We start from the raw sequence: 19,506 nt of genomic DNA, 5'->3' as shown, positions 1-19,506 counted from the left end.
ATATAAGGCCTCTTAGATTCATCGTGTAAATAAAGAAACGTATAAGAGATTTATATTCATCACAAAAGGGATACATAAAATGTTTATATTCACCATAAACAAAATTTGCCATGCATAAGATGATATTTTGCATACATGGAAATCAAACATGGATATTGTCTACAAAAGGGCACACTATGGTGTCAATCATCTTTGCAAAACGGTCATACACCATATTTTGAGATCTTCTTTAAGCTTCAAAACATCTTCTTAAGTAAACTAAGTCTTTGAAAGCTATGCAAAGACAAAAGAGAAAGTAGAAAAGTATATTTCCAAAGAACATGACAACACAAGCTAAAGAAACGAGAGTGTAACATTACCCATTGTTCAGGGTGCCCCCTCAATAAGATACCTCACAAACACCAACACAATATCCACAATCAACATTGTTCGGTTGACACGGTACATAGGTGAACACCATGTGCATATATAGTACACAAATTAGCTTTAATTGAACAAATGGTAGCCATAAGGGCATACATAACATGATTCATACCTCCACTTGCATGAACTCAAAGTGATCATGTGGGCTCTCAAGCTAGAGCTTTAAGATTGGATTAGTACAATTTGGACCGAGGTGTTGCAACACCCTAATACATACATCACAACCAACAATAAGAGACAAGTAAAACAATTGATACTCAAAAGATAGCAAGATTGAGTGTTGTTGGTGGTCTACCTATACATCTTCAGTAGATAATCTTGAGGTGAGCATATGGACAAGGAGTCAAAGAAGAGTATGACACTCTTTGTTCGTGAGTAACCCATGCACATGCTTCAAATGCACATTGTAAAAAGCTAAAAGAGTGCAATGATCATTGTAATGAAACAACATTAACATTCCTTGTTCAAATAACTACAAGCAACTTAATCAAAAAGTACACATACCTATGGATTATTGGAAAAAAAGCAAACATGTGGTTTGTAAGATCTATAGTTCCAAGATAATTTGTCAATGCAAAAATATTATCAATGTGGGAGACCACATGTTTGCCATTCTTTAGTACTCTCTTGCAACCACATGCATTGATGAAACGTTTAATATAAGAAGTGGATATTCCATGCTTTCCAATATCAATAGACCACCTAGACTTGATCGTTTCAAGTGTTTCATTTACTCCTTGATAACCCAAATAATGACAACCCTTGACAATGCTTTCCCATTACTCTATGAATGCAGTCATAAACTTTGGTGTTTTCTTTAGACAAAGACAAAGGATACCATCCTCATTGTCTCCCGAGTTCCAAATTAATTCTCCTTTTCCTTTCCATCACCTCATAGCAACTAGAGCCTATAAATTTTTTTTCCCTCAACCTTGGATACAATTACATGTAAATCACTTGTGGCATGTAAACAACCTCTTCGATGGTGGAAGGCCTCTTTGAGTACAATTTGGAAAAGCGAATTGCCTCTCAAACATAGACTTTTCTTGTGGAGATGCATTGTGGGTGCATTGCCAGTTGGCACCTTCTTAGCCAAGAGAAACATTGCGCTTGCCTCTTGTAAGAGGTCTTCTTATCACCGAGAGACAATTATTCATTTGTTACGGGGATGCCCCTCTTCTCATGCTCTCTTGGACAGACTGTCAAAGCACTTGAGATTGCGATTTCCCAACATCTTTGAGAAATTCTTCTGGATGTTCGGCCACCCTTCTTCACCTTTCTTGGACCAAATACTAGGCTTTGTGGACGATCTACCATGCACGAAATAAGATCATTTCCAGTCATGAAATCATATGCTTTCCTTATCTAAGGAGGCCTCTTCACCTTTCACTCTGAGATTCTTTTGATCTCGGAGATCTTTCCTCTCAACAACTAGAAGTGTTTTTCCACTGTTTCTGATATATGCATAGTAGCCATCCCAACTTGGACAACTATGAATGTACCATACTCTCCTTAATGAAGCAATGGTTTTACCAAAAAAAAATGTGTGTGTGAGAGAGAGAGCGTGTGTGATCAAGTGGCCATAAAGTGCATTGAATGGACTATCTGTATATGCATTTGAACCAAAAGAACTTATCGACTTAAGAGAAAAAGAAGTGCACACAACGAGAGTAGCAAGCAAACTGCTTCTACTCTTGAGGACAATATAATGAAAGAATTGTCTAGTAGGCATTTAAGGTCGTAGTGACTGTCAATTCTACTGATTATAACACAATAATAAAAGCATAAAATCCAATTCATGCAAAATGCATCAGCTGGGAGCTCGTTAAGGAAGACCTCGGTGTGGCATGACAAAGCGTGACTGTGATCTTGGACTTCAGAGGCTGCAAACGCATAACCATTCATAGCACACCACTAAGCAAACATAATAAAGAGGCAGAGGTGGACAGAATTAAAAAATTAGCTTCCGAATCTTCAAAAAATTTTGGGAAACAATCTACATCTTGAATGGGATTTTCAATGGTACAATACCGGAAAGTGTCTGTAAATTGCATTGTGAACTCTCCACCATTAACCTCATTACAGGTCTAGGCAGGACACTGTATGAACTAAGCCTTTTTAACATGCAACAGAATTTTGCTGCACCTAATAATGTTCTTCAAACCACCTGATGATACAAAAATTGGATGCCCCTGGATACCAAGGGCAGTGTAACTTTACAAAATATATGCCACTAAAAAAGTGGACTTCCATAATGAAGCTACGTAGATTTTCACAGCTGGTGAGGGCACATTACCCAGTCACACTACTCTGTATGCCATGGACGTGATCCATGCCCCAAAAAGCAATCACAAAATATAGTGTAATAAAGACAACAACCAGAAAATTGGCTGGACATTTCCATAGTATAATTGGGGAGCATTATTTGCAATGCTAGCCATAGGAATCGAAGATGCCAAGACGTGTTCTACTTGGCCTGTCGAGGATAACACACTGACATTTGTGCTACCTGTTGCACATGCAACAGGTTTCAAGTAACTGTAAGCATAACACAAAGAGAGGTAGCTTCAATCATCAGTATAAAAGTCTTCCCAAAGGCTTAGAGGCTTACAATCATAGTCAACCCAACCAATGCGCTGCTGTTCGAGATCGTAGACAATGATTCGATCCTTAAGCACAAGATCTGCAAATATATTAAATGATATAAGTGGTTGACATCACAAAATGATCATCTATACTGAAACATATAATTGAGCAGTAAATTCTCACCTCCTAAGATGTTTAGGTTCAAGTTATTCGAGCCAGGAGTTTGGAAGCCAATGCACCAACCCTTTCCCTGAAGGGGAAAAAAAAAACATGACAGCAGAAATTTAACGAGAAAGCTCATAAAGAAAAGCTAATTTTTCCTTCCAAATGAAGTCCATTTACAAACTCCAATTGAAATATGCATTTCTAGCAGAAGGCATGAGAACTTTCCGCACTTATATTAGATCTAGACAGGGGTTACAGGCTAGCAAATAAGCATGATGGGGCGTGGCTTCATGTACACGCGTGCAGGGAAATAGGCTAAACATGTGGACAGAAGAGGTTGTGTGTGGGATTCTCTAATGTTACCTATGCTCAATACCGCATTCAAACATATAAAAATTTATTCTCCTTGAAGTACTAAGATCATGGATATCTCTACATGGCAATGATGGTATGTACTAGGTTTGAGCATAACACAGATGGCACAGGTAGATTGGTGGGTGGGTGCATGCCTGTAACATGCAAAAGCTTGATGAATAGAATCGGTTCTTCAATGGACAGAATTCAGCAATCTTTCGTGATAAAGATAACACACAAGATAGAGAGATATGTGCAGAAAGAGAGAAAGATATATAGAGAGAGTCGGAAACAGTATTAGGTCCCGAATACCCTCTGTAGGGCCCCCACCATGGATGGTGTATTTGCTTTATTAGAATGATGAGAAAATAACACAAATTCAAAAAGCGGCATGGTCTTGTGGCGTCCAATGCCCGTGTTACATGCGGAAGCTCTGGGACCCTGCAGGAACACGTAGATGCAACAAAACCAATACAAAAGATGGAGAGAAGAGAAAGAGATACCTGAGTTTTAATATATTTATAATGTACAAAAAGGTGTACAATCTGGCAAGCCATAGGCTGCCCTTGAAAAGGAGATCTTGACTCAAAAGAGTCCTACTCTATGACCCGGTCCCTATAAGACTGAATGCCTAAATAAATGCATGGTTGAACCTTTTATAGGTACTTGGGACAACCATTTATATTGAACAAATGCTAGATGAAAATTCATAGAATATTGTGCTTGCAGCCGACGTCATATGCTACCCTTCAAGGATTAGCTCAGAGAGAAGTATGTACTTCTGACCGTAGATGATTGTCATCATCCCCTTGTCTCTTCATGGACTCCCAAACCTGTTATCCCTTTCCTTCCTAGTAACCTTTTCACTAAGAACCCGGCCCTATTCTCCAATTCCACTCCTAATCTGATGAAGATCTACTCATCTGTTCCACTTTGTTCCCTTGCCTTCTTGACTTGTCCCTGAACACTTTCTTTGGTCTTCTTTTCCTGAGTATTGAGTCTGGCACTCTCACTCCACCCCTTGGAGGATTATCCTTCCTTGGAACCATTGGTTGAAACCTTTTCTAGTATGCCCCAAGTGGCATCCGACTCACAAGACTGCCATTCCCCTTGGGTCTTGACCAACCTCCTGAGAACTTCTTCCATGTCTTGAGTTACTCTCCTTGGACTGTGCACCTTCATCTCAGACTGAATCAATGTTTAGCCTTGCCAAACTCATACTGAAACAATGTTGCCTGGTCACCACACCACCAAAAGATCAAGACACACGCGATGGTTTCATCCATGCGCGATGCAGTAAGGGTGGATGGGGCATGGGCAACAACAATATCTCAGGACCAGCCTAAAGCTCTAATACCAATGTCACATGCGGAAGCTCTAGGAGTCTTCTTTCAGCCCTAAACACCTTGCAAAAACATGTAGATGCAACAAAACGCATACAGAAGATGAAGAGAAGAGAGAGAGAGAGAGAGAGCTGAGTTTCAATGTTTTCATAATGTACAAAAAGGTGTACAATCTGGCAAGCCATAGGCTGCCCTTGAAAAAGAGATCTTGACTTAAAAGAGTCCTACTCTATGACCCATATGCTATAGGACTAAATGCCTAAATGAATGCATGGTTGAACCTTTTATGGGTACTTAGTACAAATTTCAGCCCACACCCCGAGTCTAGGCCCAGATTTCACAGTGATGCGGGCCTGCGGATTTAGTCTTGCCTTTTGAGGACAGATTTGCAATCAGTTTACTCCGAGCTTGGGATCACCTCAAGCCGGCCCTTAGGCAGCTAGCTCCAGTTGCCTCAAAGGAGCGTCTTTAGCAGCCTTTGATTTGGAACCCCTTGATCCGGCTACCCAATGGCCACATGTTGGGGGCCCGACCTCATGTTTCACGAGGCTCATTAAGCTTAGGACCTGCCAAGTCCCTTGGAGATTGGCTTGCACACAGACAATTACCCCCGGAGGTTCAGGAGAGAGGCCTAGCAAGGATCCAGGGTAGAGATAGGCTCTGCATCAATATCGACTCGTGCTATTCCTCAGGAGTGGCTGACACCTATCCCAGACCCGACCCCCCCACTGTGGCTCGGAGAGTTTACTCAACATGATATTCTTTTGGCAGTCGACGGAGCGGATGAGGGCAGTGATTTGCTCACTTTCTCTATTGGTCCCCATGGCAAATTAGAGAGATCCAAGCTCCCCTTGGAGGATTTCAATGGATGCATCTTACGGTGGCCAAGGTGGCTAGAGAGAGATTATGGCGGCTATGGATTTGGGAGAGCCGACCCCTCAGTCATCTCCAGTGGGACTTGGGAGAGTGGACTTGGCACGATCCCGCTGATCGGGAAGAGACTCTGGATCCCCCATTTTTTGCATATTCAGTGCCGGTTAGGCCACAAGATTCAGACGCCAGAGATTGATGGCACCCCGGCAACAAAAGTACATTGGCAATCACAGGGCCTCTCTTAGCGTTTCCTCTCAGATTTTCGGAAGAGGCTACGGGACACTTTTCGGCCTCGAAAGATCACCCTCTTTCTTTCTTTGGTTGATGGCACATAAGAGCTTGGTGGTTGGCACGTGATTGGCCATTGGAGGTCGACTAGCAACTTGCACAAGGTGCGGCCACCCACAAGAGTCTTAGCAATATTGTCTTTGGGATTGCCTGAAGGCTCAACAGGTTTGGCAGCAGATTCTCCGCATCTTCACGATGGATAGGGCCTTGACCCGGATCATTACATGGGGCACCATCGCATGAGCCACAAGAGTCTGAGGTTGTCAAAGCTTACGAGGAGGATGGTGGGGGGCTATCCCTTTAGGTTGTTAGCATATTCATCTCCAAATTTTGCCCATGTTTGTTGTCCCCTTTTGATCCCTTTTATGGCCCTTGGATGTGGGCTGGCCACCCCTATTTTTCCATATTTTCCTGATATTTTTCCCAGGCGGGGTGACTTATCTACAGTCGGCCAACATTTGTTTGTCCAGTCAGCCAGCCCTCATGACCTATTTATAGGTGGGCTTGCCTCTTCTTTTTTTTATAGCTTGGTCATCTTTTGTATCCCTCACTTATGAGACTAGTTTGTCTCTTGCTCGAGGTTGCTCTCATTGCAATATATTCAGCATAGTTGCTTCATATATCTCTCTCTCTCTTGCACTTCTCAGATCAACACACTCTAGTGCTTATCTTGCTTCCGCTCTGTTCACTCTTTCATGGTATCATCGCTCTAGGTTCAGAGTTCACTCTGCTGCCCCTAGTTTATGCCCTGTTTTCAGCACCTTCACTTCTACGTTTTTTCCCCAGATCTGCTGCTGGTCGTCCTGCCTCTTCTAGGCACTTCCCCTTTGCAGTTTGTGGTCAATCTTCATCGTTTTTTGACCTCTGGGACCCCTATACAGCTGTCAGCTTGCTCTGTTTTCATAGTAGTAGTACTGTAAGTGCTGCGTTTCCTCTGCTACAGGTGTTTTGCAGATGTTGGTTTGCTGATTTGAGGCTTTGGACTGATTTGTCTCACCCATTTATCTTGGGACATGATTATGATATCTGGACTTATGGGACTGTTTTTTGTCTCGCCCATTTATCTTGGGACATGATTTTGATATTATGGAGACTTATTTAGTCTCGCCCATTTCTTTGGGACATGGATTCTTCAGTTATATTGGATTTTTGAGACTGTCTCGTCTCGCCGACTCGATGGAACATGATTATATCTTGAATATATGGCTTAAAGCTTAAAGTTGCGGACAACTTTTAAGAAGCTGGGGAGGATGTCACCAGTCTGGACATTTCCCAGTCTGAAAGGGGTCTGGTGGACTCCAGGATGTTTAAATTTTTGAAAAGTACAAGCTTTGGGAATGGGGGACTATCCTAGAATACAAAGGACCACACTCCTAAAATTTAGGAGAGTTGCTATTTTTGGCCCGACTCCAATGGAAATTCTGTTCGCGTCATTACATCTGGAATTGAGCAGATACCAAGAGTTGGCAAAGTGCCTATGACAGAATGTCTACCAGTTGGGATATTTTTAGAGATAAAGTTTATAGAAGGACCCATCTCTTAGATTGGGACATATGGCAAGGAGGTGGACCAAAGTGAGACAAGTGGCCTGATATTTGTTAGAAAGTGGATCAAAGTGAGACAAGTGGCCTCACACTTGTCACTTCAGCTATTGTGTGGCTCTCCACTTGTCATCGTAGCCTTCTCTTGCCATTTTAGCTTATGGGAGGCCCAAATCTATAAATTGGAGCCCTCTCTCTTCATTAATGGAGGCTCTCTTGCTGCACACTAGCCTCTACCACCGTTACAGGCTGCCCTAATGATGGCTACTCTCTTTCTCTCTCTCTTGAAGGCTGCCCATGAAGAATACCGACTGTTGGGGACTGTTTTGGAGGCTTCCATCGCGAAGAAATACTGAAGGCAAGGGTATTTAATCATTTATTATGATTTCTAGCCATTGTACTTGTTGCACCAACATTTGTACTTGTTGTACTTGCTGTACCAGCCATCGTACCAGCTGTACCAGCCACTATACCTGCTGTACCAGCCACCGTACCGGCTATACCAGCCACTGTACCTGCTGTACTAGTCATTGTGCCTGCTGTACCAGTATTTGTACTTGCTGTACCTGCTGTACCAGCCACCGTACCGACTGTACCAACATTTGTACTTGCTGTACCTGCTGTACCAGCCACCGTACCGACTGTACCAGCCACTGAACCTGCTGTACCAGTCATTGTACTTGCTGTTTCAGCCATTGTACCTGCTGTACTAGCTGAATGGAGAGTTGTACTTGCTGTACCAGCTCTATTGCATGAAGACCCGTGGTTTTTGGGGAAGAATCAGTACCCACACGGAGGTATATGGATTATATTGTTGGCTCGGCATTTCTACAGCCTATGTTCCGGCTTGGTAGCCTTGTGTTGGGCTGTGTTATGGCATTTGTATGTGGATAATCCGGCATCTCCCGTGGGGAGAGTAAGGCCCTCAAAGCTTGTACATGATATTATTCTCCTTGGGTAATAAAATACTCCAAGGGGCGGGGTCGGCCCATTCCAGCCTCTATGTGGTGTCACATGTGCAAGATCCATTTTCAGCATTTGTGGATGTTTTGTTCAGCTTTTATGTTTTATGCAAAGTGATGATGGATGTGTTAACGCTATGGCCATGTTTAAGTGTTTTAATATGCATTGATGGTATCAACAAGTATGTCAAAGGCCCTAGTCCCCCGGGCACCCGCCGCGAGTTACAGAGAGTGGGGAAAAATGAGAAAACACCTAATAAGGGTGGGCACAACCACAACAAAGGCCCTGGTAAATAGATATAGACAGGAGATGGCTTCTAACAAAAGCTTGGTCCTTCTGGCAAAGGAAATAAACCCAAGTGAATTTGCTACAATCATCAAGCACAGCAGCATAAAATACAAAGAACCTCTCAAGGATGGTGTCTGCATAGGTCCACGCAAGTCAATGTGTACCAATTCCAAAGGTTTCGAAGCCCGCCTGGAAGCATGCTTCGGAAAAGATTCCCTGTGCTGCTTACCACGAATGCAAGAACCACAACGTCCTTGCCTGCTACCAACATCTGGCAAGCCAACCACCATCTAGTCCTGGAAAGCTCGCCGCAGCGCATCCACATTCAAGTGGCCAAACCGAAAGTGCCACAAGTCACCAATCTGAGAGCCTGTAAGAGAGGAGAGTGCGGAGAGTTTGTATATACCGTTCTCCACTCCGCCTTCCCAGACAACTTGGCTTGTCTCTCTGTCCCGTAGAGCAACAGAATGCTCCTTAAACTCCACCCGGAAGCCAATCTTGCAAACCTCATGCACTGACAACATATGAAAACCAAGTGCAAGGACGTAAAGAACACGAGATGAATGCTTCCCCCCTCTGCCATCGAGAAAGATCTCCATCCGACCCTCACTGTGAATTGTTATGGTGGAATTGTCGCCAATGAAAATGCGACCTGACTCCCGTTTAAGATCCTATAAGAAATCACAGGAAGGAGTCATGTACCTAGAAGCACCACTATCAAGAATCCACTTCCGAGTATCTCTATAGCGGTGAAGCCAACTGCCTCCTTGCTTGAAGAAGATGAAGCATCTGTGTCCAAAATCTCCAAGTGCACAAAGGCTGGAGTCTTTGCAGCTGAAGTTAAAGAATCAACACTCTTCCCGTTATTCCACTTGGGACACTTTCTCCAATAGTGGCCTTTCTCGCCACAATCGTTACACGTCCACTCAGCCGTCAGTTTCTCACGGTCTGAATTGGGCTTCGAATTCTCCGATAAAGACTTCCCTTTGCCCTTGTTGTTATTCAACCTTTCGACCACTGGCCCATCAAGGCCTCAGAACCTCCGCCCTGTGGAGGGTTCATAAATCGCTCTTCTTGGTCCAAGACCATTGGCACAAGCTCCTCCCACGTGATGGTGCTGAGCCTACCACTTGTGATCAAAGAGGAGTAAAATGTTGAGTACTGAGAGGGCAAATGGAACAACAACGTGATGGCCATATCCTCTAATGATATCTCTTTACCTGCCTGGTGAACCTCCTGCTAAAGAGCCTGCAACTTGTTGATGTGCTCCCGCATCGTCAACGACTTTGCAGGATTTATCACCCACATCCGAACTTCCAAGGACATCCTCTTCATGGGTGATACCCTGTTGTACAAAGAAGCCAAATGCTACCAAATCCCTCTGGCCAGCATCATATGCTTTATGTGATTGATCACCTGTGGTGTGCAATTTAGGAAGATGAAAGAACGGACGCAGGCATTGACACGATTCCATAATTGTGCCTAAGCCTCCCGTTCCTTCCATATAGAGGATAACTCCTTGTGTTCCAACTCCGGTTCATATGCTTTATGTGATTGATCACCTGTGGTGTGCAATTTAGGAAGATGAAAGAACGGACACAGGCATTGACACGATCCCATAATTGTGCCTAAGCCTCCCGTTCCTTCCATATAGAGGATAACTCCTCGTGTTCCAACTCCGGTCGTGGAACCCCAACAACAATGAAATCAGCCAAGTCATAAGACTCCAAAACGGACTCCATCATTACCTTCCATATGCCGTAGTTGTTCCCATCTAACTGTTGGTCCACCGAGAACGTGGGAAGTGTTGGGATCTTCACGTGCTTCTCAGCCATCTCAAGCAAGTCTGCCATCTCAAGGGTTCACAAGGTCTTGTGCAGGGAGGGTGAGTGGGAAAAAAGAATAAGAAGAGGCAGCAAATAATATGCAAGGTGGCTGTCCAACGGTGATGGCCGCCTTCTACCCGATCTCCAAGTCCCGTACAGCCCAAACAATCTCCAATCAGCACTTCAAATCAGCAAACCCTCGACGTCCCGCTGTCTCCAAGCTTCAAGCCACCTGGGGCTCTGATACCATGTCAGAATGCACAACGGAAATGAAGACAACTGCTGTAGAGAGCAAAACGCAGATGAGAGAGAGAGAGAGAGAGAGAGAGAGAGAGAGAGAGAGAGAGAGAGAGAAGCTGTGTTCGAAACATTTGTGGAGTCGCGTGTCATTGTTTGGCCAGACAGAGATACTTCACGCATACGACTCAACCGCATGGTCAGGTTAGGCTTGGTTAGAATCCGAGATGCTGTGATACCTGGTCGTGACAGGCCATATTCGTTTCGTCGTATTCGGCAGCACTTTAGGGTTCCTCGGACATTTCAGCCACTATGGGTTGACATCATGCATGCAGTTGAGCCTTTTACTCCATTGCCTCGACCATCTGCAGATCAGCCTTGGCTTGATTGGGCACTATGTAAATCTGGTGACTTGATATCACTTTCAGCTAACCAGGTCTATCATAAGCTCGTATCAGAGAAAGATTGGATTTCAGCCAAGGCCAATAAGGTGTGGGAATTGCACAAGTCTAAATCATGGTGGCAAAAAACTCTTATGCGTGGTTGGTAATCTAAACTCCCTTACCAAGGTAAGGTTTTCATTTGGAGGATGTTGGTGGGAGGGTTACCTACACGGGATCAGCTCAGCCGTCGTAAAACTACATTGGCCTCTTGCTTCTTCTGCACGACATGCACTGAAACAGTTATGCATCTGTTCATGAGTTGTCCAGTGGCCCGTCAAATTTGGTCTTTTGTCTCTCGCGTCTGGGAGACAGTAGAGAGGTCTACCGTTACGGCTCATCAACGGATATTTGGGATTTGTCCTCAAGTCATTACTTCGGACAGTCACCTTGTGATATTCCATTTCCTTAGATGGACAGGACTTTGGCATATTTGGACTACACGGAATGGGTTCATCTTTGATTCCTTGTCTGGAATACATGGGCACATTCTACGTATCCGCGGTTTGCTGCTTTGGCAGTTTTCTTCTCTTCTCTCAGCTCAGCTACTGGATGCAGATGTTATTTCGTTATGGTCTACGGCGGCTCGGCTCGCTCATCTTTGATGCTTTTATCTGGGATGCTTATTTGGCTAGGAGGCTTTCTTATTAGTGTACAGGTTTGCATGGTCATGATCCTTTAGAGGATCTTTTGTGGGGGTTTTTTTGGGGCCATAGGTTCTGTGTGAGCCATGTGGCTAATGTACATTTTTACATATAATATAAAACACCATTTCACGAAAAAAAAAAAGAGAGAGAGAAGCTGTGTAACTCTACTATATACACTAGAGAAAATCTCAAAAATACACTAAAACGGGCGGGCACACCCACAATAGAGGCCCTGGTATAGTGTACACACAAGCGATGACTGTTAACAAGATCTCCTTGAATTCTGGCCAACAGCCTCCTGGACATCTCCAGTGGCTTCCCTATTCATGCCTGGCTGTTATAGCTTCTGAATCAAGTTCTAATATGTTGTTTATGTGTTGCCCCAGGCCCCTTCAAGGAATTAGTCTTGGGAATTAGCATACACATGTCGTGCACGTGACACGCAAGAAGTCTTTCGTGCTCCACGGGTCGTTTGCGTCTTCTTGAGTGGCAACACGGGATGCTACCACACGGTCTTCCATCAATCGAATCTCCAATGCTCGCATTTGCAACTCGAGTGGTGAACTCAGTTGCGGTAGTAACCCTTCAGGAGGGTTACCCAAAAGAGGAAAAACTAATGGGTTTTGGAAAAGAGAGGAGAGAGAAGGAGATGGAGAAAAAGGGATTGGAGTACAAGTTCTTTCTTCCAGGGCCAAGATTTGCGCCTTCTGCTCTTCCAACTTGGTGTTCTCATTTGCGAGTGCTTGCATCATAGTCTAGAACATCTCATGCACACTCATGTCTATCGTTCCCGAAGGACTGCCTGGTGCTCCTTGTTCCGGATTTCTTTGTTCTCTCTCTTCATCGAAGTTCGCCGTAGTGGGAATAGTCACGTTCTTTCCGGACCGCAACAAAACCATCCACTATGCATGCGGGAGACTTTTAAAAGGCTTCCGGAGACTAAAAACCAACCGTCCTTCAAGGGACAAGAGTCGCACGAAAAGGGGTGATCCTCCGGAGTCTAGAAACCAGCCACATGCGGAAAAAAAAATGGTTTTTTGGCTGAATCTTCACACTTGAAGAAGAAGGCTCTGATACCAATGTAACATGCAGAATCTTGATGAATAGAATCGATTCTTCAATGGATAGAATTCAGCAATCTTTCGTGACAAAGATAACGCACAAGATAGAGATATGTGTAGAAAACGAGAGAGAGAGATAGAGAGTGACTCGAACACAGCATTGGGTTCCGAATACCCTCTGTAGGGCCCCCACCACGGATGGTGTATTTGCTTTATTAGAATGATGAGAAAATAGCACAAATCTGTAGATCTTCTGATCTGACTCTTGACCTTCAACCTTCACCTTGGCTTTAGAGTCCCCTTTGGCTGTCTTGGCCCTTGGAATGCTCAAGCCCTTTGTGAATCGTAAGATGACCAAATGAATTATTAGCCTTTGCTTTTATAGTTCCTTCTCGATGTTGGTCGGTGGGTACAGGGGTCGGCCTGTTTAAAATATCCCCACGACCTGAATTAATGCCCTTTAATAGGCTCTTTTCACACTAGGTGCTGGCCGCCTGGCTGGACTGGCTGCTGGGCAGCCTCTGTGTCCTGGCCGCCTACTGTTTTGGCTGCCAATGGGCTAGCCAACTAGCTGCCCAGTCCAGTAGGGCTGGCCGCCTTGCTGCCCAGGCCCTTCTAGGCCTGGCCAACAGCATGCCCAACCATAGTCTTGGCTGTTGGACATTGGCCATAGGCCTCTTGGCCCCTAAGGTGGCCCACGAGGAATATTCCCTTGATAGGCAAGGGTTACAAACCCTTTTCTGGGGTAGCCCAAAGGGCTGTCCCTTTCTTCTACATGCAACTACACATGCCTAGTATCTAGCTACAAGCCGGAACACTTGTCATCATTCCAGAGGGTGACTCATAGTATTGACTCGCACTGCTTCATGTGCGGGACTTGCACACCTGACCAAGACCATGTACGGGACTAGTACATCTCACCTTGAACACTTAGAGTGGAACCTTGGCTATGATTCGTCCCGGCCTGGGGCTCACAAAGGACAAGCTTCCACTCCAAGTCTTGCACCTGGAGTACAGATATGTCAACGTGGCATCCAAGTGTGGGATGCACTTGACAATGCCTATGTGTTCAAACAAGCCAGGTGCTTGAAAGACAACCCCACCCCTGCACTTTCTTCGTTGCTAGACTACAAATCCAACGGTCCTGAGGTTGTATGACAAGCATTCCATGATGCCCAATGGCATGGTCCACCCAAAACATCTTCTTGTAAAGTGGCACCAACATTAGCGTAACAGCATAAAGGGGTGCTTCCAACATAAGTGCAATGGACAAGGATGTAATATTATCACCGCCCCGATACAAAGGCCTGAAGATAAGGGAGTCCACCAAAGAGTTTCTGTACATATTGTTGCACCCACCACAAACATTGTCAAAGTGGAAAGAAAAACAAACACAAAATAGGTTCTCTTTGTGTTGTGGCAAGGGGATGGACAAACAAAAAGTTGTTAGCATGCACAAACTAGAAAATTAGAGCAAAAAGAAGATGATGGGCTAAATGCATGATGTGGTACTTAAATTGGCATACTCAAGAAGCTGTTTCGATAGGTTAGAAGATGGAAAATCACATGCTTGTTAATAGATGACAAAAAACAATACATTAATTGAAAAACCCAAGTCAAAATAGGATACCATTTGGCCTTCAGCTTGGATCAAATATTCGTGTGGTTTGATGATCATCATGGCCCCTTTTCCATCAAAAGTGAAGGTGATTGAAGGGAAGACATCATAAACACTGCTGATTCCATAAAAAAATAAAAAAACTTAGAAGAACTAACATTCTGTTTATCGACACAGTTTCCTAAAGATTGTACACACACAATGTAGTGTCAAAAGCATACATGCATGCATGCATTTGCCATTGACTCAACAGTTAATAATCAAAATCCCAGCATGAACACTAACCACAAAGGTGGGCATTCTAGTTAGGTTTTTCCCACTATGATATCTCAAAAAAGGAGGCAAGTGTATGTTTCATATCAAGTCATCACATACCTGCCTGTGTAAGATACACAAGTCATGCCCTCCCACTTAAAAGTGGTCATATCCAATTGTACAGCATCAAATACCTTCAAAAACAGACCCACATCAGGAGGACGCAATCCCACTTTGTTACTTAAGCTAAACATTGACCACTTAATTACACATATGACACTACTATCACATACTGCCTGTAGTAGTAGTTGATATGCCACATCGGAGAAATAAGCAAGAGTTGTTCCACTATCAATGATAGTGCCTCCATTTTGAGATACCAATGAATCTATGGGTATAATAACACCATTGACATTGATGCTTTTTAAATTGACATTGTAATGGGGTCTGCACAGACAAGAGTCTCCACATCAAGATCCTACTATACAGCCCCTTAACTGAAATAAGACAGTTGTTTACCCACAAGGCAATGCTAACTAAACTATGCCCTTGAGATTTTGCTTGATGATGACAATTACTTACTGATTTTGTATAATGGGAGTATAAACAAGTCCAGGTGCTTGCACATCACCGATCACAAGGATCCCACCACCTTTACCCTCTCCTTCAAGGCAATGGGCAAACACTCCAGGAGCCTCCTTTTGATTCACAAGCTGCGAAATGACTGATAAGTTCGATTGCCCAAAACCCATGATGCCATCTAAGGCCTGATCCGAGTTCTGCAATTCGCCACCCTGGTTTGTCCCACAGCTACATGTAGCAAGAAAGAAAACAAGTAGAACAATATGAGAAGCTCAACACGTAGAGTACAGTGAATTAGCTGCAAACCATTCAAAATAAATACTGTATTTTCAAACTCCATCTTGCAAAGGCTCTTGACACACCTTTCCCTACTTATTCTGCAACTGTGCTTTAGGCAGGGATCTGCAAGGGGGGTTCACTCGTTTAATGGATGTGTATGGGTTATTTTAGCTTGGACAAATGGTGTGTACAAGATTCAACAGTTCTAGCATGCAACTGGCATTACATTACATAAATGTACCATGGGCAATCTGGCCATGCTTCCCCACCTACCTGCCGCAAATGGAACAGACCTGACGGGACAGGCTAGATAGATTACACTCTCTGATCTAAGGTAAGCACAAGAGCAAAAAGTAAAAGTGCACCAACCCAAAAGCCACAGTAGCATTCGCAGTTGCAGACTTGCTTCCAGCCACTATATTGAGTTGCAAGGCATCTCTAACAAAGTATCCCTGCGATGAACTTCCGTCTCCATATCCAAGTTGATAACCACAAAGTTCCTGTGTTTGACATCCTCCTGAATAGGCACCATCACAATAGGAATCTCCACACAATATGTTTCTGCTGGTCGTAGATGATCTGGGATCATAAAGAGCAAGACGGACCTGCCAATTCCAGGAATCTGTTTTCATAAGGGAACCTATCTGCCTACAAGGAGATCCAAGCAGATTTTGTACAGCAACCTTAAACTGCAAGACAATGCAAGTGGGATTGTGTGCAGCAAAAAAACTCAATGAGGTCACAAGAAAAACCAATTTGGCTGGTCATACAATGTAAGACATACAAGAAAGCCCAACTGGGCTGGTCATACAATGTAAGACAACTAAGAGAGCCCGGCTGGGCTAGTCATACAATATAAGGCAAAGCCCAATGAGGCTGGTCATACGATTTAGTATGTACAAGAAAGTCACATTGGGCTTAAAACCATGTACTTATTGCAGAAGTCACAATGGACTGGTGATAAAATCATACAAGGAAGGCCAATGAGGTGATAGCTCAAGTGGTGAAGGTGTTTGCCAAGGACCAAGAGGTCCCCCCCTTGTGCTTCCTCGGCGGCATCGCCTACGGGTGGATAAATAAGCGCCTACAGGTGGCTGTCTACGGACGGTGAAATTTGGTAACTATGGGAGGATCCTGGGCCAAAGGCCAGTCGGGGGGGGGGGGGGGGGGGGAGGCGGGGGGGTGGGGGGGTGGGGAAAAAAAAAGCTATACAAGGAAGCCTAGTTTGGCTGGTGATCAAAACTAAATGCAAGGAAGCCCAGTTTGGCTGATGATAAAACCATGCCCTACATAGAAGAAAGTGCAACTGAACTGGTAATGTTGGAGATTGAAAATCTGCAGAGCTGAACTCATATGCATATTGTGAAAGTTTATTGTGCAAACAAACATATTCTGATGAGAAGAAATGAGGAGAAATAAAAATACCCCGAGTTGAGTTGATGTTGGGCAAGTTTTGCAGGAAGCACAGTTCACCCACAGAAGGTCACTCCCTGTGTCCACTTGCACATAGTACATGGAAGGGGGCGTCCCAAGTTCAATCTCTGTGAAGTATAATCTGCAAAGAATGGGCGATTCGAGTTAGAAGGGGAGATGTTGTATGGCTAAATTTTCCCTTCTGAATCCGCCAGGAATGCAGTCGGGGAAAGAATACCGCGCATGAGAAAACGAGAAGAATTCAAAAAGAAAGCGATCGCCCAAAAGAGGAGCTCAAAAGAAAAAATGATCGCCCAAAAAAGGAGTTTACGAGAAATGATCGCCCACAACAGAAATTAAAGAGATGAAATCGCTATCTGGTATGGTCTAGCTTTTTTTTCAAGCGAGAGAGAGAAAGAGAGAGAGAGCGAGAGAGGGAGAGGGAGAGGGAGCTAGTACCCGGCGATGTTGGGATCGGCAATGCCGCCCAATAGAAAGGAGTCTGGGTTTGCTGCAGCTGTTGCAAGCAGTCGGCTATGGCGAAACCTATCACGCCGCCGCATCTGAGCAAGGTGATCCAAGCTCACAGGCTTCTCCCCATTTCTGATGAGTGATCCGTTGAACCTGTGCTGCTGCAGCCTAAAGAGGCTCCCGTGGCTGGACGGCCAGGATGCATCCCCCCTGCTAATAATTAAAGAAAGGATAAACAGGGAAACATAGAAGCAGATGAAGAAACAGTAACGCTGAGCTTCGCTGCAGAGATGGTTATGTCTATGGCTAGGGCAGATCATCGTGAAGGGCCAAAGCACTCTAGTCGGCTAAATTTAAAACGCTAAAAGACGTGGGAAGAGGAAGAAAAGAAGCGGTGCGATGGAAGTAATTTGATGATGAGCATGGTGGTGTATTGGGCCTTTATAAAGGCCATGATCCACCCGAGTTCAAGCCCCACCGTGCATTCTACCGACATTAATACCTCCCTTTCTCTCTCCACATCCACTTTGGCAATGCATAGTAAGTAAGCCATGGTTGATTTGATGAGTAATCAAACAACCAAATGCACTAGGTTAACTGCTTTTTCTATCCGGTTCAAAAACCTTCTCATGCTCATGCTCATGCTCATGCTCATGCTCGTTGTTGGCACATCAATTCAATGAGTAATTCTACCAAATGTGATCCTAAGGGGGGTGGATTCGCATGCATCCAATGGACAAGCTTTTTGTCCCCCCCCAAAAAAAAAAGTGGAAAAATCAGCACACAAAGTTACTCACATAAACAAAACACAAGGTTACCCACACAAACCAAACTGCTCCCACAAGCCATAAGAAGGGTGGCTTCAAATTTCCAATTGAAAGGCTATATTTCTATGTAAAGGGATTGAAAGGGCAAACCATGTCTTGATTTCAAAGGGTAATGTATCTTTCTACCCTTCATCTAATCAAGTTTTAGGTTATGGACTTTTGTAACATCATTTGTTCTTGTCTATAAATTACATCAGTGGACCAACTACACTACATAGCCAACGTAGTCATCCGTTTTTTTGGCTTGGGCAAACTTGTTTAAAAACAACCTACATAGAAATTGTCCCTTTGTGTCTAGGCCTCATTTCTTTATGTTTTCTCACATATAAAATTTATCTTTTTAAATTGGCTTTTGTTTTTGGAGTATCTTGGTGTGGGGCTCAAATCTTTAGATAATGTCTCCAAAAACATATTTATTTGTGCTCTTAGTCAATGATTGAAAACCCTACTTCGCTCCACTTCTCGTATATTTTGTTATTTCTCTTTACACAAAAAAAAAAGTGGTTTCACTATAGTTTTCAAATGCAATTGAAAGTGTTGAATCAAATCTTGTATATTTCTCTTCTTGTATTTCTAAGGTTGCATGTGCACATGCATGCATATGCACACATGAACCTCCAATGTGCATCTAGAGCATAACTAACATCCATGTTGATGCTACAAGCGCAAAGGCTTCTACCACATTGATTGTATGTTCAAGTTCATCTTTCTTCAACCTTCTTCTATGTGGTATCGAGTTGCATCACTCTATTAACCCTGTTTTCATCAAGAGTTGTGTAATTGTCTATGTCCATTTTAAGGGGTTATAACTTGTCTCTATGATGAGGCTTATCCCTTTTTAGGATAGGTTTGTATTATAATGCCTTTAACATCTTCAAAGAACACATAGGTAAGTAGACATCTACACCACCCTTGCATGATTGTCTCTATGCTTTCTCTTTTGTAGACACACCATCAATTCCCAACTCCCAAGTCTACTTTTTCTTCAAACCACCGGCTCTCCAATGTTTCATTAATTTTCACAAA

At 43.8% G+C, this 19,506-nt stretch overlaps 1 protein-coding gene across 1 annotated transcript; it reads right to left on the bottom strand.

The window, feature by feature from the left end:
* Positions 1 to 2,365: 2,365 nt before the first annotated feature.
* On the bottom strand, positions 2,366 to 18,044 carry LOC147624260 (aspartic proteinase 39-like). The gene is made up of 10 exons (XM_086819230.1): positions 17,642 to 18,044; positions 17,195 to 17,324; positions 16,139 to 16,374; positions 15,491 to 15,718; positions 15,202 to 15,355; positions 15,029 to 15,102; positions 14,666 to 14,768; positions 3,193 to 3,259; positions 3,035 to 3,106; positions 2,366 to 2,932 (listed from the first exon to the last, which is right to left on the bottom strand). The coding sequence occupies exons 1-10, from the start codon at positions 17,971 to 17,973 to the stop codon at positions 2,772 to 2,774; spliced, it is 1,557 nt and encodes a 518-aa protein (XP_086675356.1). The 5' UTR covers positions 17,974 to 18,044; the 3' UTR covers positions 2,366 to 2,771.
* Positions 18,045 to 19,506: the final 1,462 nt, after the last annotated feature.

Source organism: Cibotium barometz, chromosome 25, assembly GCF_041138505.1.
Source record: "Cibotium barometz isolate CiBa-2024 chromosome 25, ASM4113850v1, whole genome shotgun sequence".
Taxonomy (NCBI): Eukaryota; Viridiplantae; Streptophyta; class Polypodiopsida; order Cyatheales; family Cibotiaceae; genus Cibotium; species Cibotium barometz.
This window is presented reverse-complemented; position numbering and strand designations above follow the sequence as displayed.

Coding starts and splice junctions, on each gene's coding strand:
- LOC147624260 (XM_086819230.1), bottom strand. CDS start 17,973: ATGATCTGCCCTAGCCATAGACATAACCATCTCTGCAGCGAAGCTCAG. Junction 17,325..17,641: donor GCCGATCCCAACATCGCCGG/GTACTAGCTCCC, acceptor CATTCTTTGCAG/ATTATACTTCACAGAGATTG. Junction 3,260..14,665: donor TCCAAGCTGAAGGCCAAATG/GTATCCTATTTT, acceptor TTTCCCCTTCAG/GGAAAGGGTTGGTGCATTGG.